This window comes from Panthera uncia, chromosome F1 (assembly GCF_023721935.1).
Source record: "Panthera uncia isolate 11264 chromosome F1, Puncia_PCG_1.0, whole genome shotgun sequence".
Lineage (NCBI taxonomy): Eukaryota > Metazoa > Chordata > Mammalia > Carnivora > Felidae > Panthera > Panthera uncia.
In genome coordinates, this window is record NC_064813.1 from 42,633,098 (window position 1) to 42,656,158 (window position 23,061).

General features: G+C 54.7%; 1 protein-coding gene and 1 non-coding gene across 2 annotated transcripts in view; one reads left to right on the top strand and one right to left on the bottom strand.

Annotated features, from left to right (window-relative positions):
• Window positions 1-1,828: 1,828 nt before the first annotated feature.
• The window catches only part of SLC41A1 (solute carrier family 41 member 1), a 22,632-nt gene continuing 1,399 nt past the window's right edge, over window positions 1,829-23,061 (bottom strand). The window contains exons 2-11 of the mRNA XM_049634504.1: window positions 21,120-22,121; window positions 12,806-12,913; window positions 11,605-11,676; window positions 10,822-10,966; window positions 10,560-10,706; window positions 9,800-9,947; window positions 8,833-8,912; window positions 7,783-7,917; window positions 7,334-7,482; window positions 1,829-4,411 (exon numbers count right to left, since the gene is read on the bottom strand). Coding sequence (XP_049490461.1) covers window positions 4,226-4,411; window positions 7,334-7,482; window positions 7,783-7,917; window positions 8,833-8,912; window positions 9,800-9,947; window positions 10,560-10,706; window positions 10,822-10,966; window positions 11,605-11,676; window positions 12,806-12,913; window positions 21,120-21,494 — 1,545 coding nt within the window. The 5' untranslated portion in view covers window positions 21,495-22,121 and the 3' untranslated portion in view covers window positions 1,829-4,225. The remainder of the gene's footprint in view (window positions 4,412-7,333; window positions 7,483-7,782; window positions 7,918-8,832; window positions 8,913-9,799; window positions 9,948-10,559; window positions 10,707-10,821; window positions 10,967-11,604; window positions 11,677-12,805; window positions 12,914-21,119; window positions 22,122-23,061) is intronic.
• Window positions 6,443-6,580, top strand: LOC125926073 (U4 spliceosomal RNA). Its single transcript, XR_007458997.1, has one exon. It is a non-coding gene; the product is annotated as a U4 spliceosomal RNA (small nuclear RNA).

Consider the following 23,061-nt stretch of genomic DNA (forward strand, 5'->3'; position numbering starts at 1 on the left):
AATTAACATGGTGCAGTAATGTGAGGTGTCTCATGGGCAAAATTGAGATAACAGGCTCCATATTTCTGATCACTTCGGCAATGCTTTTGTTTTCTCTATATAGGGCACCTTGGCTAGCTGTTTCGTCTGGCCCCGAGGCAAGGTGGGAAGGCACTGGGCTGAGAGAAACCTGGGTGTGAATACATGACCTTGGGCAAGATACTTAACTTCTCTGAGACTCTACTTCTCTCTCATAATATGGTGATAATATTGCAGAGTTATTAGAGATAATACTGGAGTTGCAAATGAGGCCATTATTTAAAGGTATACTGTATAGTATAATATACTGTATGTTAAAACATTGTACAAATAATAATTAATAAGCAATTATCCTCTTATTGTTAACCCTTAACCACCTTACTAACGTATTGCTTCTTTGAAGAGTTAGTCCGAGAGCCTGGGCCTGTTATAAAACGCTGATTTTTTAAAATGTTCTCACAAAAAAAAAAAAAAAAAAAAAAAAAAAAAGTAAATACGTGAAGTGATGAATGTATTAATTAACTCAATGGGGGGGGGATCCTTTCACAACATATACATATATCAAATCATCATGTTCTATAAATATTTTACAAGTTTATTTGTCAATTTTACCTCCATAAAGCTGAAACAAACAAACAAACAAGGCTGATTACTGGGGTGAGTAATGCTCGGCATTTAGTATATGCTCTGTAAGATTGTCCCACGTCCTGTGGGGCAAGTGTCCCGGGTGGACAGCGGTTCCCAGCGGAGGCTTTGGAGTCAGACAGACCTAGGGGGAGCCGCACCGGGGCTCTGCTCTTCCATATCTGCCATCTCAGAAACGTTGCTTTGTCACAAACGTGTGTGTCTGTGTGCGTCTGCTAAGGCTGTGTCACGCTCTGCCCTCCAAACTCCGGTCACATGGAACTCTCTGTAGTTCTCCAAAGCTTCAGGCTCACTTCCCTGCTTAGCATATTGCTCCCTCTGCGAGATGGCTCTTTCCCTTCCCACTTTCTGCTAACTCCTATTCCCCCTGACTTCCTCCAAGACTTCCCTGACTCTCAAGACTGGGTTAAGCGTCTTCCCCATCTGCCTGCTCCCGTAGCCACCCTGCATTTACCCCTATGGTCACTATATTGACATTGCTTTGTCATTGGCCGACCCCCCCCCCCCCCCCCCGCCCTTTAAACAATGACTAGTATTTTGGGGGTTTAGTGTGCTAGGCACAGAGCTTGGTGCTTTATATGTATTACCTCGCCGAAATCTCCTAGCAATTGTAGGAAATAGGTATTAGTACAGATGAGAAAACTGAGGCTCAGAGAGGATAAATGATTTGCTAACGTCACACAAGTGCAAGCAGAAGATCGAGGATCTGAACCAAGGCCTGTCTGGCTCCAAACACTTCGAAGGCCATTGTAAATTTCTAAGGGCTTACAGGGCGGAGCATAGTGAAGGCACCTGGTAAGTCCTCAACAAATCCTAGCTGTTATTAATTTGACGCAACCAGACCGTCAGCTCTGCAGGGAAGGAATCTTAACCCATAGACGCTTGTGCCCCTTAGCACGATACCCCACCCGAGGCCAACTCAGTGCGTGGAAGGCGAGGACACTGCACGGACTTCTGGAATAAGTCCCAGAGCACTGCTGATCGTTTTGCAATAAATGACTGATGTGTGCGTTTTAGCACACAGCTCTGTATGTAAGAGATGTTTCATTTCTTGTCATACTCTGGCCTCTTGCCACTGCTGGGCGAGGAGGGGGTGGGACTACTGAGGGGAGGCTAAACAGCTGGAGCTGCTTCAGGGTGAGACACACAGGAACCGCCAACCACCTAAATAAACGTCCTCTTTATTTTACCAAATATAATTTATCAGTTACGTTGACATTTGTCAATTCAGTTATAGTAACTATAAATAATCCTCTTAAGACACAGTTCTGTAACTCTTTAAGGATACAAGAGTAAACCAATGTTGCTCCTCTCAGCCAGGCCAAAATGACATGCAGTTTGTGCAATCAGGGGAAAAGAAACGAGTCTTCCGGGAAAGTCCGCTTCATTTTCTTTCCCTTTCATCCCACAGTCCTCCCTCTGCTCACACACTGAGGGCTTGGGGCACGCCTACCTTCCTGCTTTTTCAGCAAAGGAGGATGCTCCCGAGTCTCCAGGGCGGCCTGGCTGAACTCCAGGGACGAGGAAGGGGTGAGTGACTGGGGGCAGGGGTGACCGGGGAACACAGGGGCACAGCCTCGGGGGCAGAGGACTTGGTTTTGGTGCCTGTACAAGAAGAGTCTGTGTGCAAATGTGTCTGGAGGTGGAGGGCAGGATAAAAGAGGGCCTGAGGGAAGAGCAGAAACAAGGCTGGTGTTAACGAACTCTGCCAGACCCGGCCCCAGCTAGATAACCGCCCCCCCACGGTTCCTTCCAGTTCTAAGACTCCAGAAAGTGGCCTGGGCGGAAATGGAGGGACAGAAAAGATAGTCTCTGGAGGTACAGGCTGAGTTCCTGGGATGAGACCTGGTGTTGGGAAGACACAGGGTCAGTGCCTAGCCTGCTGCTGGAGGCGGGCCCTTCCGGCTAGAGAGAGGAGGGTTTATGGGGGCGGGGGAGAGAGAGGCTAGAAGAAGCCTGCATCCAAACGCTCGGCTATGCACACACGTGAGTGTGGACAGATTTCCGATCTGGTCAGAGTAATGGGCGGGGGCGGATGAGGAGGCTCCCGTGTTCCCCAGGTCTTGCACTAGGCAGAGCAGAGGAGCAGCAGCTGGTGACGCCCAGCCTACCAGGTCGGAATCGTCTTTTGGGTGGCTGGCAGGGGGAAGAAAAGGTGAGGAAGGCTGGTTTAGGGAAGTGACCTGCTGGCTGAGCAGTGGGGCTGGGGGCTCCAGCTGGGGTCAGCACTGCACGGAGGCGGGATCTAGAGGCAGCGCCTGGCCTGATGACACAGATGGAAACACTTCCAGCGAGGAAGCTTTCTCTGTCACCCTGGAAGGGGCACACGGCCTTTGTGTCGGGGAAGCAGGGGAGCTTAGAGCCGTTTCCCTGACCGCCGGCATGGTTCCTAACACGTGCTCGGCCCTCCATCAGTATAGCTCAGTGAATGCTTCAGACCAGGCCTGCACATGAGCTCCTCTTGGGGAGGCTGTGTATTTGTTGAATGAGTGAATGAATGAATGAATGGATGGATGATGAATGAGGGCAGAAGCCAAGAGAGAAGACCCTCCACAGCAGGATGGCATGAGTGATTTCAGGAAGGGACAGAGTCGAAGGTGACGATGTGAAATGCCCTCGGGAGAAACAGCGACAGTGAGCCACCCCGGCCGCCCTCCACCTCCCAGCCACCCTCCACACACTCATTCCCTGTCCCTAATCTTGGAACCCAACCTGGAAAGCTCTGGAAAAGGTGGTGTTGAGAGACAATTAGACACAAAGATTAAACAGAGATAAACAATCGGTCCTCTGGGCCCAGGGAGGATGTAGATCTTGGTAAACCTGTTGGTGGACACGGGTCAACAGGAAGACCAGGACCCTACTCATTTCTTCCCGGATGTGACAATCAATTGGAAAAAGATCAAAGGGAGGGGTTGGTGGTGTTTATCAGACAGCTGGGTAAGGGGCGTGTGTACAATTTGAATAGTCAGTCTGCCTCACTCTTTTTGGGACCGAGAGAGAATAGGGTTAGGATTACACAGGGCCAGGAGCAGCTATCTCCTTCCTAGTGCTTTGAAGTTGGTCCGTTTATAGAAAAAAATATGTGTGTGTTTTGGAGGAACGGGGGTGGGGAGGGGGGAATGATATTTATCTCTCTGTTCAATCAAAATGAAAAAAAAAGAAGGAAAAGAAACCCAAAAAACCAGAACCCACTTACAAAGGGTTTCTCATTAGGGCCATGACCGAGTTTGCTAAAGCTAAACCAGATGCCCCCAGATCCCAGACAGAAACCCCTGCCCCAATCCACATCGCCTGGAGGCACCCACCAGGAAATTGCACTTGGTGATTGTCTCAAAAATCTACTTGTACTGCTCATCTCAGTCCATCTGTCCTGTCTGAATTCTTGCTATACAAACTTGGCTCAATGTATAAAAATTCCCATTGAAAATAATGAGAATTCAGTATCAAAGTGAAGTCCCTAGAAAGAGGTGGGAGTGTGGAGTGGGGCTGGGGGAAGGGGAACAAAAGAAAAAACTCAAACAGAAAGTGCAGGAGGGGTGGGGGAAAAGGTTGAGTGACCAGGCTAGTCCCCAACATCTGTGTCTCGGTCCCCAATGAGCCAGAGGACATGGAAGCTGAGTGCTAGGAGCCCAGTGCCAAGCAGGTCCCCCAGAGCTGTCAAGTACGGGATGGAGAAGTTGTCTGGGTCCAGGCCCCGGCCCCACATCCAGTGCACCATCCAGTCCGCGATGTACAGGAGAATCAGCACCTGGGGAGACAGAAGGGCCCGGCCTATAGCCATCCCCTCTCTCCAGGGGGAGCCAGAGGCCACGCGATGGAACACACCCATTGCCTCACAAGGCTCGGCTATCCACAGTGGGACAGCTCATCTTTCCACCCCTGCATTGTTTCCAGTCCCAAACGAGAGACTTCGTAATCTAAATCCTACTTATTGCAGAAATTCAGCGCTCTTGCCTCTAATTCTGGGTCATCCTATTCTCGGGTCCCTCCAGCGCCTGCCATGTCGGCCTCTCCGGGAGCCTGGCAAGGGGCTGGGGACTGGAGCTGGCTTTCCATACAGGGGCTTCTCCACGGAGCAGAGCAGAGCAGAGCAGAATAAGGACAGCATTTGAGGCTGCTGCCAGCACACTTGTACCGTTGTCTAAATAACAGTCGATTATCCCAAGCTAGCTTCCTCCTGCCCCTTTCGGTTCTGCTGCCGTGGGCTCCTGGACAGCAGGTCTAGCTTAACATTAGCCCTAGCAAAACAGAATTACGAGTCTGTCAGCTGGATGTAAACCAGAGCACATATCAATTCAAAACACATTTTGGATCATCTGCTGCTTTGATTTATCTGGGCCCTTACTTCCCTCCCACTTCTACAGATCAAGAATGATCTAGATTAGAACTTTGCGAGGGGGCCCCAGGACCAGTAGCGTCAACAACAGCTGGGAGCTGGTTACAGAGGCAGAATCTCAGGTCCCCCTCTTGATCTTCTAAATCGGAATCTGCATTTTAACAAGATTCACGTACACTTTTAAGTTGGCAAAGCGCTTGATGTAGAACACTAGAGGAGAGTGACGCAGGACCGTGTCTTCTATATCCTCAGCATCATTTGGGCTCCCTAAATGCCCGCATCTGCGTGCGAATGAAGAGGTTTCTACCCGTAAATCTCCAACACAGTCATTTGGGAGGTTTTGCTCTTAACCATATTTTGCAAAAACTGGTATGTAAATTCTGCCCTGAGGGGCTCAGTTGCAGGAACCGGAGGCCCTCTGGGGATCCTGAAGCCAGAACCGATACCTAATTTTAGGCAAACTTGGTTGTTCTCTCGAAGGCAGTCAGAGGTTACAGTTCAGCACCCTGCACGTTCCCCCTTGCCTTGCACACAGCAGCCTTGTACGTGGCCTGCCCCTGGCCCTGGGTGAGGGCCGGCCCCCCCCTTCCCGCCCGCTAACTTCGCACCCTTCCCAGCAGTTGCAGAAGAGTCCCAAATAAAGAGTGTGGCCAGGAGGACTTCAGGACAAGCTTCAGGAAGGGCACGGCAGCAGCTGACCCCTCATTCCAGCCTCCAGAGCCAGCTCTAGGACACATGGCTGAGAGGAGGGGGCAAAGTACGAAGGAAGAACCTTTACAGTGGACTAAGTGCCCAGCTCTGGCCCTCCACAGGCCTAGAGAAGAGAGCAGAGGTGAGGGTGCCTCCAGCTGGCCCCAAATGGGGAACAGAGCCAAGGTGTATCCTTCCTGATGGAGGCCGAGGGCTAACCTCCAGCCACAGACCCTTGGCGTACCCACCCCCGCTTTCCCAGCAAGGGCACTTAACCCAACTTGCAAGGGAACGTGCTGCCTAGGTAACTGCCGCGGGGCAAGAATGGATGGTTGATTCCCAGCCCAGCCCTTGGTAAGACGTCCCAACACACAGCCTTTTCAAGGTGTGGGGTGAGGGGCTGGAGGGATAAGAGGTTCCCAATGGTGGACTGGTTAAATGAAATCAGGTCCATCTATCTATACGATAGAAGACCGCAGCCATCAAAGAATCAGGGTGCTCTTCTCTTTATGTGTCGACGTGCACTGACCTCTAGGATAAACTGTCAGGTGAAAAAACAGGGTGTGGACAGTGTGCTACATGTGTGTACAAAAAAAGGGGGGGGGGAAAGAAGAAAAATTATGTTTGTATAAATACAGAAAAGGTTGAAGGATCTACAAGAAACGGATGACACGGGTGGCCAGAAGGAAGGGACTGGGTGGCAGAGAGAGGGCAGAAAGGAAGAGCACTCATTATGAACCTTTAAAATGTTTAAGCTTGGCACAGTGGCAGTATCGTAGCCAATGAGGTTTATCCGAGGCGCGATTAGTGCTAATTAAAATGTTTTGAACTATGGGGCTGTTATTACCGGTCGGAAGTCAGGTCTATAGAAATTGAAACTGTAATACTAGGGTGAGCGTGGCTCCAAAGGGATAGCGTAAGGCGGGGCCTGTGACGGAGGAACGGTTCTGTGGCGACGATACACAAATCTACGGCACGGAGACAGAACGGCATGGAACTAAACACACGCGTGCCATGAGTGTATATAAAACTGATGCAGTCCGTGGACCGTTCAGACCCTCACTGCCTGGTCTCGTTACTGTGCTGAGTTACGTGAGATGTTACCGCCGAGGGAAACTGGGTGAACAGTACACGGGATCTCTTGGTACGTGTTTTTTGCAACTTCCCGTGAATATATAATTATTTCGAAATAAGAGGTTGCAAAAAAATGGAATATTACTAGCAGGGAGAGAGTGTATTGTGGTCCAGGATGGCAAGGCTGGGCAGGATCCTAGTGTGGTGGTGCTGACATTTTTTTTTCCAAGCCGTGAAACCCTCCGTTCGAATGACATCTCCTGAGGAAGGCCAGCACGCAAAACAGCCAAGTGGAGCTCCGTGGCCAGGCCGGTGGGGGTGGCGCCCAGGCCCACCTGCTCGGCACCCTACAGCCACCACCTCGGGTCCATTCCTCTCAATTTACAAATGGATCACTGAGGCTCAGAGACGTAAAGCAACTGGGCCAAAGTCACACAGCACGTTCGTGACTCTGCTGGAACTGCAGCCTGTTCTCTGAGCCCCTGAGCCCAGTGTTTCCTGGCCACCCGGTCCCAGAAGAAGTGGTGGCAGAGTGTGTGGCAGGCCCTCCCACGCCCCTGCCGTCCGTACCTGGAGCAGGGCAGCTGTCATGTAGAAGATGATGAAGATGAGCGTAAGAGTGGTGTGCCCGCCCTGCATACAGCTGATGGTGTAGAGGAACACCAGGTGTCCTGGAACCACAAGGAGGAAGAGGACCCGGGCCGAGCGAGAATTCACATCTGGGACCAGGGGAGAGAGGGGGTGAGGAGGTGAGGAGGAGGTGCCCTGGCCCCGGAAGGCCTTTCAGTCAGGGGACACCACACTACGCTCCAGGACAGCGGGGCTGTCTCTGCTCTCCACGCCGTGGTCCCCAGCCCCCGTGGCGTCCCAGGAAAGGACCGTCTTCCTGCCTGGGATCTGCTCTCCAGAGAGAAGGAGAAGCTGCATATGTAGGCCCCAGCTGGTTCTCAAGGGAAGCTCACTGAGTGCCGCCCCCTCCAGAGCCGGAAGGGACTGGGAGGCTGGGACTCTGCCATTACCAGGACTGAAGAAGGTGGTGCAGGGACTGGGGCAGCGGCGGGGGGCTTGCTCCGAGTTCTCCCCTGGCATCCCGTTCATGTGCAGAAAAGTGGAGATGCGGCTGGCCTGCACGGCCACCAGATTGCCCCCGACACCTGCAGAGAGACAGAAGGGGAGTGAGGAGTGGGGAGGGCAGGACACACTCACCAGTCCCCCGGGGAAAAGGGATACACTGAGGAGGAAGACCAAGATGCCCCCATTTCCAGGGAGTCTTCCAGGCTCCTTCCGTCCTCCCCGCTATGGAGACGTGGCAGTCCCATGCGCCCCTCGGGTGGCCGAGAGTGCGGGAAGGGGTGCAGGCCGATCTGTAGACTCAGGGAACCTGAGCCCCTGCTGTCCCACCCACACGGCCGAGGCGACAAGGCCTTGCCTTGCCTTGCCTCAGCCCCTCTCCTCAGCTCTGAGCAGACCCAGGCAGCTCCTGCCCCTGTGCTGGTTCCAGGAACTGATTTCAGGTCTCAGGTTTGAGCTCTGGACTCTGGAATCTGGTACCTCTCCTAGGAACCGTGCTGGTTTATTGTTGCCCCTCCCACCGCTGACCTACTCCCTGCTCTTCTCAGCCTTGCTTGGAGCTCCGAGAGGCTGACTTCTACAGACTACATCACCCAGGCTGCCCTGCTGGCTGCTTCTAATCGGGTTAGTTCAACAGGAGGCACCAGTACCCCAGTCAGAGACGAGGGGGTGGGGGGGAAGGAGAGAGGGGTCAGGTATGTCTTTCCTTATCCCAATCTGCTTTTAGGTAGAGGCTTACCCCTGCTGGGGGCAGAGGTGTGGTCCCTCTGGGCTCCTATAACACTGTTTCCTCCCCTTGACCCTTGAGGACTAGGGCTTCCTGTGGTTGCTAATCTGTGTGTCCTTCCCCTGCTCCCTGCTCTGTGAGCAGCCCCTTCATTAAAGTCTTGAACTCTCTGAGCGGGATACTCTTGCCCGCCGGAATCCCGACGCAGAGCCCCCCACACCCTCCTCTCCTGCTCCCCTCCGTTCCCCCGGCGCTGATGCCAAGACCTCACCATTAATCACAGGCGTGAAGACGGCCATCCCTGCAAAGTTGGGGTCCGAGACAGTCTTGTCCAAGATGAGACCTCCCACACTACACAGACGAAGGCAAAGTGACACAAAGATCACCGAAGGGTTGTGCTTCGGTTCCGGGGATGTCAGGCACAGGCCCATCTGGCCTCGGGGAGGAAGAGGAGGTGCTCCCAGGCTCCCCGGTCTCCCAGGCCTTGCCCCCTTTGCCAGAACCAGTTGCTGCTTATGATATTCAGAGCTGGCAGAGCGGCCCCAGAGCTAACTGGTGGCACCGGGTCAGGCAGCCGCCTCCTGTACCCGCCCCGCAGGTTGGCTGCAGGAGCCAAGGGCGACCTGCCCGGGAGGGCCGCCTGGTTGTGCCTGCTCGGTGTTCGTTTCCCCTTGTGGAAACAGCGCGGGGCTCTTCCTCGGGAATCGCCTCTCTCAAACTCAGTCACTGTGGTTCGGGTGACACTGCTCCAACAACGGCCAGGCCCCCGGGCCCGGCCAATCACGGCATCGCTTTCCCGCAGCCAGAGTGATGGGCTCAGGCAGAGCCGTGTGACTGGCTGAGAGCCGGTGAAATTCTGTAGTGGGACTTTGTGGAACTGTGGAGAGGCTTCCTCCCACGGGAGTTAGTAAGAGTAAGGAAAGTATGAACCTGGAGCTGCAGGCCATCACAGGGAGAAGCGGAGCCGAGAGGCGGACAGTAGCGGAGCCCTGATGCTATCGCTGATGCGCCTGAGCCCAGCCGGGCCTTTTTAGTTCCCTGAGCCAGTGCGTTCTGCTTCTCAGTGCAACCCATTTCAGATGGCTTCTGTCACATGCAACAGAAGGCCATGGAGCCGATACACTCTTGAAGGCATTTCTAGGGTCAGCACCAGACCGCTCCCCTTTTCCCAGGGCTCCCCAAGGACTCTCTGGCAGGGTGGGAGGAGGGTGAGGGTGCATACGAGGGCCTGAGCCTACCTGCTGATGGCCATGGCAATGATGACGGGCTCCCAGCCTGAGTACAACACCTCCCTTGTGGCTGGGCTCCGTCGGGCGAGCACCACCCAGACAGGCAGCAGGGCCACGAAGAAGGCACACACCAGGGGGTAGATGTATTGCCAGTCATCTGAGAGAGGCAGAGATCAGAGGGAGGTGAGCACCGCAGCTCCCTGCTCAGGCCTCCCCCGGCTCGGCCTGCCAGTGTGCCGGCAGATCCACGGGAACGTCACCCTAGGTGCCTGTAAACACATGACCTCATTGATCCTCCTTGTAAGGCCAGGACAGAGGTGGGGCCAGCCTTTTCCATTCTGTCGATGAGGAACACCAAGCTGAGAGCTCCCCAGGCATGGGGCTCGTTAGGGGCAGAGACCAGATTCCAGCTTCCTTTGCTTTGATCCCCAGAAATCACTAATTCCCCTCCCCTTCTTCACTCTGCAAGCAGATTCCGGACTTCAGTTCCTTTCCCTCACCCCTTCCACCTTTACGCCTCCAAGGCAAGTAGGAATCCACCGGATCAGGCGAGAATAGATTTCTCAGACCCTTTTCCCCGTGCCCCTGCTGCCTGCATGCATTGGAGAGTACTTATTAGCCTCTGTCTCCGTGCTCGGGAGTTATTACAAAACTGTGTTCCAACCAGATAGTTAAGAACTTAGAGGAAATCCTTACACGCCGGTAAACCCACTGCCATCTCTCCCAAACCCCCCTACCCTGGTCACACCCTCAGTGGCCTCAGCCTCACCCAGCTCCAGGTAGAGTCCCCAGCTGATGCCTGAGAGCAGTGCCAAGGTGATGAGGTCACCCAGGCTGGCGGCAATGGGCGTGGCCACATTGTCTGGGTTGATTCCAATCTTTCGGGAGCCAATGATGACTCCAATCATGATCATACCTGGGGAGGAAGGGGATGGGCCGGGCGGGGCAAGAAGAGATAAAGGGGTATCAGCAAACAAAAGGAGAGATTGGAGGTGCCAGGCTGACACCCTGCCCTTCTCCTCCTTCCTTACCCAGTACCAGGGAGGCGATGAAGGCCGTGGCCACGCTGCTGGCACACAGTAGGAAGGCGTGTGGGATGCTGAAGTGGCCGTCAGGGATCCAGCCAAAGACAACGGCTGCGATGGATGCCAGGAAGCCCACCACCGTGGCCTGCACCTGAGGAGGGAGTGGTAACTCAGAGAGTGGGGGGGAGGGGGTGGGGGCACCGAGAGATTCCTAGCACCGGTCACTGAGCACTTAGCCAGACCTCTTCTTGGCTCTCGGCAGCCCCAGGAGGTAGGCTGGGCTGGACTGTGCAGTCCTCCCGGGCTGGAATGAAGTCTTTATTTATTTAGTTTCACACCAGACACTAGTACTGGGCAGTGCACCCTGCAGGCGCCCGGGACGTGTTACTGGCTGGATGACTGTCCCTCTGGGGATTGGGGTGAGGCTCAGCAGAGCCTGAGCCTTCAGTCCACAGACAAGGCCTGGGACTCCAGGGGTAAGACTCCCAGTCTGGAAGCTGTGTAGCTTCACGTGGTCGATGGCACCCCAGCACTCCTGAGTCTGATCTGTGGGAACTCACACCCAGTGGACCCCTGCGGGTCGAGAACTGACATGGGGCCTGCTGGGACCCTCCCCATCTTGGCCGTTTTCCTGAGAAACTTGGTTACCTCCTAGAGCTGCTTCAGGAGACGCCAGCTCGGCAGGATGCTGGAGTGTCGCTCCCAAGCAGGCTGGGGCTGACCTCAGTCGTTCAGATTCCTGACTAAGGGGGAAGCTTAGCCCACCCTCTCTGGTCTCTGCTTTCTTACCTGGATGAGGGCCATGTTCCCCGTGATCATCCGCCAGAGCTCCTTGGGTGTGTCCATGTGCCCAATGTTGGCCTGGGAGAGGGAGGGCGAGGGGCTGGAGCTCCAGGCTGGAAAAGGCCTGCAGCTCCGTCTGTTAGGAACCTGCCTGGATTAGGAGGCAGTGCATGTGGCCTAAGACTCTGGGACCAGGGCGTAACCCCCAGGGAAAGTGAAGCAGCATCAAGGGGGCCGGGAGAGGGAAGGAGCTAAAGAGCCTGAGCTGCTGCAGCTGGGGGCGGGGGGCCGGAAGGGGGCTCCCAAGGCAGCCCCCTCTTCTCCTTCTCGCCTCCTCTCAGGACAGCCGCTGAGCAGAGGCAGAGTCCATCCCACCGGCTGCCCATCTGGGCGGCCCATTCCAGTGTGGGTCAGAATGACCCAATCCCTGGCTCTGAGGCCCGCTTGCCATCCTCGGGCAGGAAAGGTCAGCTGCCGGTACAGGACTGGGGCTGCAAGAGGGTCTGGGAAGAAGCGAGGTGGCGTGGGAGTAGGCCAGAAGTAAGGCAAGATGGGGTGGGCTTGACCGGCTGCCACTCTCTCTGCTGCCCTCTCCGGACTTGGAGCCGTGCGGGACATCCCTGCCAGCTGGCTGCCCAGCCTCCTGAGTTTTATTGCTTCCCACCTCCCACCCTGTGGCCCTGAATCTGGTTCCTTCTCTGAACCGTCATGGCTGATCTCTGGGGCTGTGGGGAGGGGGAGTGATAAGCAGCCCCCTCCCTGTCTATTCACTTGATGAAGAGTAAGCGGCAATGGGGGAAAGGGAATGGGATGCGAGGGGGGCTGGGAAGGCCTGGCTCTGCTCCTGCCCAGCTGTGGAGTAGGGCTGGAGATCAGAGGAGGCCCCCATCTGTGCAGGTCGAGGGACCAGCATGACGCTTGCCTGTCAAAGCTGCACAAACAGTCACGAGGCGGGTTGCAAAGCAGGGGGTGGGGCAAGAGTCCAGGGACAGCTGGGACATCCAGAAACCAAGCCTGGGAACCACTCTGGGCGGGGAGCCCCTGCCCAGAAGCAGGACGCCCAGGCTGGGATCTCCCTACCCCTTCCCGCCCCAGCCCCGCACTCCAGGCCTGGGCACTCGAGAGAGGCCTGTAGTGATCTCTCAGTCTGGCTCTGTGCCGCCCGGAGTCCTCTGTGTGTCCCATGCCTCCCAGCCAGGACACTCACTGCAGTGGACAGCCTCGATGCCAGGGTCATTTCCAGGTTCCCCTTAAGCCCCAGCAGCGCAGGCACCAGGATGAAGACCTCTGTCACCTTCTGGAAGACTTCCCAGTGCTATAAGGTGAAAACAGAACCCAGGAATCTCAGTGCCCCAAACGGTTGGCATCAGGTCGAGCAGATAGTCTGGGATCAGGGGCTCGAGGAGGAAATGGAATCAGCAGGGCATGAGCACACCAAGCGCCTTTTCTCCAAGAACCCTGGAACCCAACCAAGAGCATGGCGCTGCAAACAACACGGCCCCCGCTTCCTGGCACCCAGAAATGGGGAGACGTGGAGGGTCGCTTCCAGTCAGGAACTCCGGCCTGGCTCCACTTCCTCTGCCTGCTCTCCGGAGCCGGGGGGAGAGGAGGCGAGGACCCACACAGCTGTCACCCCAGGCTGGTTTACACCCCAGAACTCCTTCCCAGGCCCCCCTCAAATAGCAGTCCCCAACCTCTTCGCCTTCAGCCCAGTTTCTCTGCGGCTGCAGCCTTGGGTGGTGTTGTCTCAGCTGTCGAGAGCCAGGCTCCACAGGGCTGGGGCTGAGGAGATTAGAGTTTGTTTGGTTTCTGTGTCCAAGGGCTTTGGGCCTCAGCCACAGCAAGTCTCCTTACGAGGCTCTGAATCAAGACCGGGGCGCCCAAATCTCTGCGTGCTGGTTTGCAGGAGGCTTTTTATGCCTCCTCTGCGTTCCCGCACCTCACATCCCTTCCCCAGTCTCTCAGCTAGGCAAGGCAGGTGTGGCCCTGTAGGAAGAGCACTGGACTAGGAGTCAGGAGACAGAGGTTCTAGTTCCGGGGACTACCAGGCCTGGCTCTCCACCCAGTTTCTTCAGCTAACAGCTGTTAAGTGCCGACGGTGTGCCAGGCTAAGTGCTCTACATATGTTTTCTCGTCTCTTCCTATCAACAATCCATTTCGGTGGGGGCTATTTTTGTCCCCGTTTTGTGAATGAGGAAAGAGAGGTCCAGGGGGCGCAATACTTGTTCGTGGTTCGTGCTAAGAGGGGAAAGAGAAAGAGCCAGGATTGGCTATTTGAAAGCTACTTTAATTGCAAGTGAGACTGAAGATGTGCAAAAAAGGCTGGGATCGCGTCTCCCTCCCTGGTGCTGGCTGCCGCGTGGGCTCCAGTATTTGTTCCTTTATTTGTTTAGGAATGGGTCACCACCTTTGGAGAGGGAGGAGGGGGTGGGTGGCCAGGCGAGCGTATGCAGGTTGATGAGGGAGCTGTGGGCGGGAAGCAGAGTGCTGTGTGTGCGAAGGCACTGGACTGAGAGCCTTGGGTCTCCTACAGAGACCACAGGGGTGGGCCTTATGCTCTCCCTGCTAGCGGCCTCCCACACGGACCAGGACAACCTGTACGGGGGCCTCAGACACATTACAAGGGCCTCAAGCTCCCGACTGTAAAGTGTACAATTCAGGGGCCAACTCAGATGGTCTCTAAAGGCAAGTCCAGCATTGACACTCCACAGTTAAGAACGAGGACAGCTGTAAATCGAACCCCCAGGGAGATGTGTCACCTACACCCATTAGATTGGCTACTATGCAAAATCGCCAGAAAAAAACAAGTGTTGGTTGGCAAGGAAGTGGAGAGACTGGAGCCCTCGTGCGCTGTCGGTTGGAGTGTAAAATACCCTAACCACTGTGGAAAATAGTATGGAGGGTCCCCCCCAAATTAAAAATGGAGCCACCCTAGGGGCACCCGGGGGGGCTCGGTCGGTTACGCGTCCGACTTCGGCTCAGGTCGTGATCTCACGGTTCGTGAGTTCGAGCCCCGTGTCCGGTTCCGTGCTGACAGCTCAGACCCTGCAGCCTGCCTCGGATTCTGTGTCTCTCTCTCTGTCCTTCTCCCACTTGTGCTCTCTCTCTCTCAAAACAAAAACAAAAACAAAAACAAAAACAAAAACAAAAACCCAAACAAACAAACAAAACAGCTTAAAAAAATGTAGAGAATAATAAAACTACCCTATAATCCCGCAATCTCCCTGCTGGGTGTATATCCGAAAGAAGTGAAAGCAGAGTCTTGAAGAGATATTTGCTCACCCATGTTCACAGCACCATTATTCACAACGGCCAAGAGGTACAAGCGGCCCTGGTGTCCACTGACGGACAGATACACACGAGGTGGTATACGCAGACAGGGGACCAGTGTTCACCCTTAAAAAGAGGACATCCTGGGGCTCCTGGGTGGCTGAGTCGGTTACGCATCCAGCTGTTGATTTTAGCGCATGGCATGATCTCATGGTTCGTGAGTTCGAGCCCCCCATTGGGCTCTGCACTGACAGCACGAAGCCTGCTTGGGATTCTCTCTCTGCCCCTCCTCCACTTGTTCTCTCTCTCTCTCTCTCTCTCTCTCTCTCTCTCAGAATAAATGAGCAGCCTTTAAAAACTAACTAAATGAATAAATTAAAAAAAAAAAGGAAGAGCATTCTGATACATGCTATATAACATGGATGAACTGTAAGGACATTATACAAAAGTGAAATAAGCCAGAGTCACAAAAAGACAAATACTCTACAATTCCACTTCTATAAGGCACCCAAAGTAGTCAAATTCATAGAAATAACAAGACAATGCTTGGTTGTCAGGGGCTGGAAGGGGATTTAGTGTTTAATGTTATAGACGTTCAGTTTCTCGAGCTGAAAAAGTTCTAGAGATCTGTTTCACAACCATGTGAATATACTTAACACTACTACATTATCCATTTAAAAATGGTTGAGATGATGAACTTTGTTGTGTGTTTCTTACCACGATAATAAATAATAGTAACAATAATAATCATAAAAGATGAGCAGGGATTATCGGAGGGGGCTGGGGCCAGGGCCAGAGACTCGAGCAGCCTGGATACCTACCGGGAGGGCCTAGAAGGTAAGGATTTCTCTCTTCTCGTCAGAGTTCTTTTCGCGGGTGTGTGCGCATGTCGCTGGGGTGTATGCCCACCCGAGCTCCTGGTCTGGCCCCTCACAGCTGGAGGGCCTAGGACTCTCTTTAGGGGAGCCCCTCCCCAAGACTAAGGATGGGAGAGCAGCCCCCACCCCCTGCCCGCCCCCTCTCCCCCAGCGCCACTGGCTGAGCTTTGAGGTCCCCACAGGAGGAGAGAGCCAGCCCCTTGCAGACACTGGAGGACCGTGAACCCCGTCTCACTCCCGGGGTCCCCAGCGAGCCCCGGCCACCCCGGAGGAACTTGGGGACTGTTACTCTGGGACACGGCCAGGGCACACCACTGGGGTTCCAGCTCCCTGCGGACCCGGCCTGCTCTACTTCACGTCATCCTCTCTCCCTAAACTGGACAAACAGCTCCAGGGAGGGGAGGACTTCCCCTCCCCCTACGAGGGTGGCTGACTGGGGACTTCTGAAGCTTCTCTCAGAGCACAGCCTCGTATCCCCTCCTCACTGCAAACCATCCGCCCCTCCCAGAGCCTGGCTCTCCTGGTGGGCGCGGGTAACGCGCACGTGCGGGCCGAGTGAAAGGACCTGGAAAGAAATACTTTAAGTGTCTGCGTGTAATGTCGGCTCCGCTGTTTGTGAGGCGTATTGTTTGTCTTTGTGATTATTTAAGAAAAAAAAATGTAGGAAGCCGAGCTAAGCCCCTCTGGCTGGCATGATAAGCACTCCCAAAGCCCTCCACCTCCCAGCACACGCGTTAGAAGGACCTAGAAGGTACGGGGGTTTCAGTAGTGGCAAGATGAGAGACGGAGAGGCAAGGGGAACACGCAGTCACCATAACAGCCCCTGTGCCAAAGTTTTCCCAGCCCACACACAATTCGGCCTGGAATCTCGCACCGCCTGACCCTCGGCCCAGCAAAGCCCTGAACTGGCACTTGGGTCAGAGGAGCCAATTCCCACACACATAGTTGCTTCACCCACCGAGCCTGCTCAAAGAGGCAGCTCAGGCGGGGGCAGGAGGGAGCCTCTGAGACACACACACATGCACACACACTCTGTGTCTCTGGGAAGAGAGGCGGGTGATGTGGAACCAGCCTGGGAGGCAGGGCGGCCCTCAGGTTGAGCGGCTAGAATGTGGCAGGGGCAGACAGTGAGTGTCTCTCTTCCTTCCGTTGGCCTAATTCAGGCCCATCCTGTTCATCCTGGTGAGGAGTGCCTGCCCCTGAAGTCAATCGAACCTGTCAGCCAAGCCTTCACCCACGCCTTCCTGCTCTGCTGGGGACAGAAAAGGGCACGGTCCAGGAAGCACGGCCCCACTCGGTAGGGGAGGGCATCTACAGATCTCACTGCTTTTCAGAATGTAGCTCCTCTTCCCTTTCTCTGTCCTTGGCTGGGGCTGGGGGCTCATTGGTTCCTGATATCCGGGGGTGAGAAATGAGACTGCTCCCCCCACACTCCAAAATAATCCTGATCCAAAGCGATCACCCTAAATTTCATACCTCAGTGGTCCTGCCGGGACCTCTTCCCCCTCCTTCCAACTTGCCTCTCCCGTCCCTTAGCTCCTCTGGCTTCATATACTGACTTCCGTCCGCTTTCGAGCATTCTGCCCTGTGCTCTCTCCCCCTCCAGGAGGGTAGCGGCGGGGCGGAGAGTCACAGCCGGGAACAGGTGGACTCAAGACATTAAGAAGACCAAAATCCTGGGGTGCCTGGGTGGCTCAGTCAGTTAAGCGTCCGACTTTGGCTCACGTCATGATCTCGCGATTCGTGAGTTAAAGCCCCGTGTCGGGCTCTGTGCTGATAGCTCAGAGCCTGGAACCTGTTTCAGACTCTGAGTCTCCCTCTCTCTTTCTGCCCCTCCCCTGCTCATGCTCTGTCTCTCTCTCTCTCAAAGATAAATAAACATTTAAAAAAAAAAAAGAAGAAGACTAAAATCCCTAGAGATAAGCTCTGACCAGGCTGTGGGAGGACCCCGGAAGCTGGGCTGGAGTTGAGGACTAAGTCAGAGTCACCTGCCTGAGGCTTTCCCCCTCTGCTGGCATCCCAGGTGCCCCAGCAGGCGAGCCCCAGGCCAGCCTGGGTATCCGGGGCTGTACAAAGGGCGAGAAAGAGAGTGGTCAACGGAGATGGGATCTGAGCATCCTGCCCGGGAGCGCCGGCGGCCCTGGGAGCAGGCCAGGCTGGCAGGAACGCTTCTTTCCCCCACTTCCCCAAGCCCACGTTCGCCATCCGCCTTCATCTCCGTGGACTCTTCCACATGAGCAGCTGGAGGAGGAGGTGTTTGGGGGAGGGGTTGTCGCCTTTCCTTGGGATTCTCAGTACGTGAGGAGGGAGCTAAAATAAGGACCTAGGGGTCTCACCTGTCTTAACACAGCTGGGAATTCCAGGGAAGGTTGGTACACAGCACCTCCTGCCACCCCCATCCCTCAAAAGGCTGACGGAAGAGGGGAGTGAGATGCCCTGCAAAGGCCTAGGAGCAGACTGGGGGGCGGGGCACAGAGCACCTTCGGCAGATCCCTATCCAACCACATTCAACCAACCGCTTCCACTCCCACAATGGGCCCAACCTTGCTTTCCTTCCTAAATGTCACAGGAACTTTCAGCCTCGGTCTGGACGCTGGAGCAGATGGCAGTCCATTTTTCTTTTTTTGACTTTTGGACAGTATACCAGTCTCTTATCTCACTGCAGAGGCTGGCTGTGCACATTGGACGGGAGGGCAGATAAGAGGCAACAGAAAGGAGCCTCCTAGGAAGAGACTAAGTCTTCTGCAGTCGTGTGGAAAGATGGGGGGCCCTGGACCAAGGAGCCATCAGCACCGGACTTTGGTTCATTTGCTCTGAGATGCTGGGGATGCGCTATAGCCAACCCCTCCAGATGGCCCCAGTCTTTTAGGCACTCCCAAATTCTGTCCCACTGAAGGCCATCTTAGCTTGTGAAGGGGGAATACAAGTGTGAATCCCTAGAAATCGTCCTGCTTTTCCTGAATCTGAGATTGTCAGTCACCCCTCTCCCCCTGCCCCCTGCTCTCCTGGATGTGGAATAAGAAACTCCCTGTGGTCCCGTGTCCTGGTCTTTCTGTACCCTCCTCCTGCCCTGATATCACTGTAGCCATCTGCAAGGCCTGCTCCAACCCAGCTGTGACAGGAAGGCTGGGGGAGGGGGACAAGGACAAACCAGCCATTGTCATCTATACCAAATGGATCCTAGCTCTGGGGTGAGAGCCTAAGTGCCACACTGAGGGCAATTGCTGGCCCTCTGTGGGTACGCTGGGCAGGCTCCAAAAGTCCCTACCGCTGTCTCAGGCTCATGGGTGTGGGGTGGGGGTGGGGCAAGATGTGAGAAGCCTTTTCCATCTCTAGAGTTCTGAGTGTGTGGGACTGGGGTGGGGGTGGGGGACCGCTAAGAACCTTTGTTCTTGTTCACTTTATAACTCCAGTTGTTCAGGATTCTGATCCACTCTGTCCTTTGAGGGAAGACGTGGAGAGCACATTCCTCCCTGAGTCTTTAATCAACTGGCAAATCACGGGCATGGTGAAGGCTGCAGGGCTTAATGGCCCGGGAGGCTCTGAGTCAGGATGACCAGGGACAAGTTCCCTAATCCCTCTCAGCCATAGGTTCCCTATCTACAAAATGGAGATGATCATGGTGCCTACCTCACAGGCCTACAGGCCTACAGGCCATTACCATTGCTGTCATTATTATGCAGAAAATAAAACAGCTGGACCCTGGTTGTATACCCCTTTGTAAGCACCAAACCAGAACCCCAAAACTCTTAAGAATGAGAACCAAGGCCACAGGAAAGGGACGGAAGAGGTGTGGACACTGCTACCCCAGGCTCATTTCTCCTCCGGCTCCTGCCCCCACTCCCTGCCCCAGGAGGAGAAGCAGCCACTGGGGGAGGAATCCGAAGCCTGCCTTCCCAGCTCCAGACTGGCTTCCCAACCTCCATGAGGAACAACCCTGAGGACGACAAGTCAGGGCAGAGGGAAGGTCCTGTCCAGATGACAGGCCAGGCCGAGGCACTCTGGCATGACATTAACACCGTCCTCATCAGCAACAGGAAGTGCAGGGTTCTTCTCGTAAGGGCTCAAGTCAAAGTGGTCCAGGGGGACGCTGTCGACAGAGCCACTTAGAAACCACCACCCTCAGTTCCCTGGGACACTGGCAAAGTGACACCCGTCCACCAGCAGGACTCTCTGCATCACCACATGCATTGTGTGTAGGGCTGGCCTGGCCCAGGGAGGGGATGTTGAGCTCCACGTCCTCATGGACATGGGGGATTTCATGGTTAGGGACAAACTGGTGGTGGTGGTGGTGGTGGTGGGGTGGGGGGAACGTGTGGATCCCAAGGGCAAAGGCCAGATTTTCCCTGGTCTTTGTATTTCTCTAAGTACCTAGGACAGAGCTCAGCACTCAGCAGGAATTTGATACCTGCTAATGATTAACTTTGATAAACCCAGCACCTTGGGGCAGGGGAACTCTGTGTGCCTTACTACACTTCAAAAACTTTTACCTGGAAACAAGACTTGAATTCTCTCTTGGACCTGAAGGTTCTGGGTGAGTCCTAACCTGCTACACAGGATACCCCTGGCTCTCAGCTTCCAGGGCCTGCCAGTTGCTATTCTCACCTCTACCCAGTAGCCTCACGAGAAGCCTTTTTTGCTCAGGGCAGATTCATGAACGGCAGGTAAGAAACAAAGAGGAGAGATGGTTCTGCCCAGGCCTGGTTACCTTTTGTCCCCATTTACATCACAGAATTGGCACTTCTAGGTCTTACCTCCAGCCCCCTCACCTTCCCCCCCCAAATCATGCATCAGATCGCATGTGCTTACCCCTGTTCTCCAAGGAGATCGTACCAAGGTTACAGGCAGATAAGCAACACAAAATGCCTTTAAGAACCTTCCCACTTAATTTGAGACCCTCTTGGCAGCTGAACAAATTCCTGCCCAGCAGGGGGAAGGAGGGGAGACTTGAAACTGAGCTTTCTACTGTGGGTATCCTTGAAACCCCAAGTGAAGGAAAAAGACAGCACAAAGAGGAGTCCCATCTAAGTGTCTCCTACTGAGCTGGGCTCAGGAGGAACGCCCAGGAGGCATGGCAGGCAACAACCTTGTTCCATCTCCCCTCATCCAAGCCTGAGCTCTGGAACAAATTCTGCTTCTGTTAAGCAATGCTGCCCTGAACACCTCCTCAGGGCTACTGAGCTTCCTCGAGGCTTCTGTAGAAAGTAACTAGACCAAGAAGAAACTGAGGATGTGATCCAAAGGGAAACAGTATTCTAGGAAGCAGCAGCTGCTTCTGACAGGGAGGTGGAGAGAAAACTCCAAGAGTCAGTTTCCCAGGAGGAAAAGGTGGCCCTGGGTTCATGGTCAAGAGCTGCCCTACCCAGGTCCTACCTGCACGATGTCCAGCACCATGCCAGCAGCCACAGTCCCAAAGCCTGCCAGGAGGAAGGGAAACAGCACTTGCAGCCCGATGGAAAAGGAGGTCTCCTTGAGAGGGGAGGGTGGTGCGGGGCCACGGTCCGTGCTGACGTCGTCGCTTTCATTGCTCTGGCTCCCGTTCTCCAGAAGGGCGTCCTCCTCCCGAACCCCCTTGGCGTTGGCCCGGGACTCAATCACCACCACCTCCACCCCAGCCCCATCAGGCCCCAGGAACTCTGAGGTCCCAGCCAAGGGCTCTCGCCCGGGGCCATCGGAAGAGCAAGGTGAGGGAGTAGGGCCAGTCCCGTTCAGCTGGTGGGCGTCCTTCGGCTCTGGCTTAGAGGACATGACGGGAAGGGAGGAGGGGAAGGGAGAACTTCTCTCTCGCTCTTTTTGTTTGCTTTCTCTCTCCCTTTCTAAGTTGGGAAAGAACTTAGTCTTGGGGTGAACCCAGGCTTGGGTGCCGCGGGACCTCTTCCCGCGGCTCTCTGCTCCTACCGGGCGCTGCAAAAACTGCTCCACCGACAGGCAGCCCCATCAAGCACTGAAGCGGCGAGCTGGAAGGAAACAAGAAACTCCTCACCAGGCTCCGCGGCCAGCCGCTAGGGGTGCAGGTGCCTGACTCCGGCCGGCCAGCGCTGTGCTCGGGGGCAACTTATCTGGCCCCTTATCTTCTTTGGTTCTGAGCGGCAGGTTCCTCGGGGCAGGGGGCATCCAGAGTAGAAGAGCCCAGCCAAGTCTGGGGCGGCCTCTTAGGTGGCCCTTCTGTCATGAAAAGTAGCTTGAGTTCAAATCCTTGAGAAGGCAGCCGCGGCTGCGGCTCCCTCAGCTTCCCACAGCTCCTAGGGCTCTGTGGTCCCAGGGCAGTGTCTGCCGCCCTTCCCCTCTCCTCCAGAGATTTCCTTCCTTCCTGGGAAGACCTTGTCCCGCGTTGAATCCCTGGTCCTTAAAGTCACGAGAATCTGTGCGGAACACCTGATGTGGGAAGGAAGGAGACAAGAAAAAGAGAATGTTATGATATGGCAAAGGAGAGCTCATACTGGGACAGTTTTCCCACAAAGGCAGGCACTGAGTTTTCACTAAAACTACCCGTTCCCGCACTGTGGCATCTGGAGGGCCAGCAGGCACTGACCCTGCCATCGTCCCAACTGGCAGCCCACCGTCCCCCAGGGGTCACCGCAGTGGTCAACAGCAGCGAGATGTGGCCAGCCTGGGAGTGGGAAGATGTGGTTCAGGAGACCTTGGCATTGTCTTCTTGGCAACCAGGGGTGGACAGGGATGTCCTGGGGGAGATCCCTTCTTGAATGCTTATTAAGAACCCGGGATTATTTAAGTGTGGTCTCCCAGTGGGGTCAGTCACAAATTTAGTCACAAGCTCCCGGCCACACAGCAGAGGCACTGCACTGCAAAAGTGATTGTTTACAGTCACGAGACAGCTGTGCAAGGCAAATAAACAGGGAGAATCTGGTCACTAAATGAAAGTCTCCAGACCCCCAAACAGCCATAGCCCCTGAGGGAGAAAAAAAAACCAAAACAAAACAACCAAACCTAGGAGGACTCCCTGGGCAATGGGGCAAGGCTGCCAGACCAAGGCCAAGAGCCAGAGGCCTACCCACTCCTGCCCTTGAGAGTCAGCAGTGTTACAAAAAGCTCAGACGCTGACTGGGATCCAGGCTTCTGTCTCTACTTCTCTCCTCCTGTTCTTGGCCTTGTGGGTTTGTCAGATAGGACAAGAGAGTTATCTCAGTTTGAAGGGGGAGAGCGCAAAACTATTGGTTATTATGCACACATTTCAGTTCCCTAGGTCCGTCCTGTTCCCCAGGGTTACTAAGAGTTGGATATAGTGGAATTCTTAAAAAACAAAAAGACAAAAGCAGCAAAACTAAAAAAAAAAAAAAAAAAAAAAAAAAAAAAA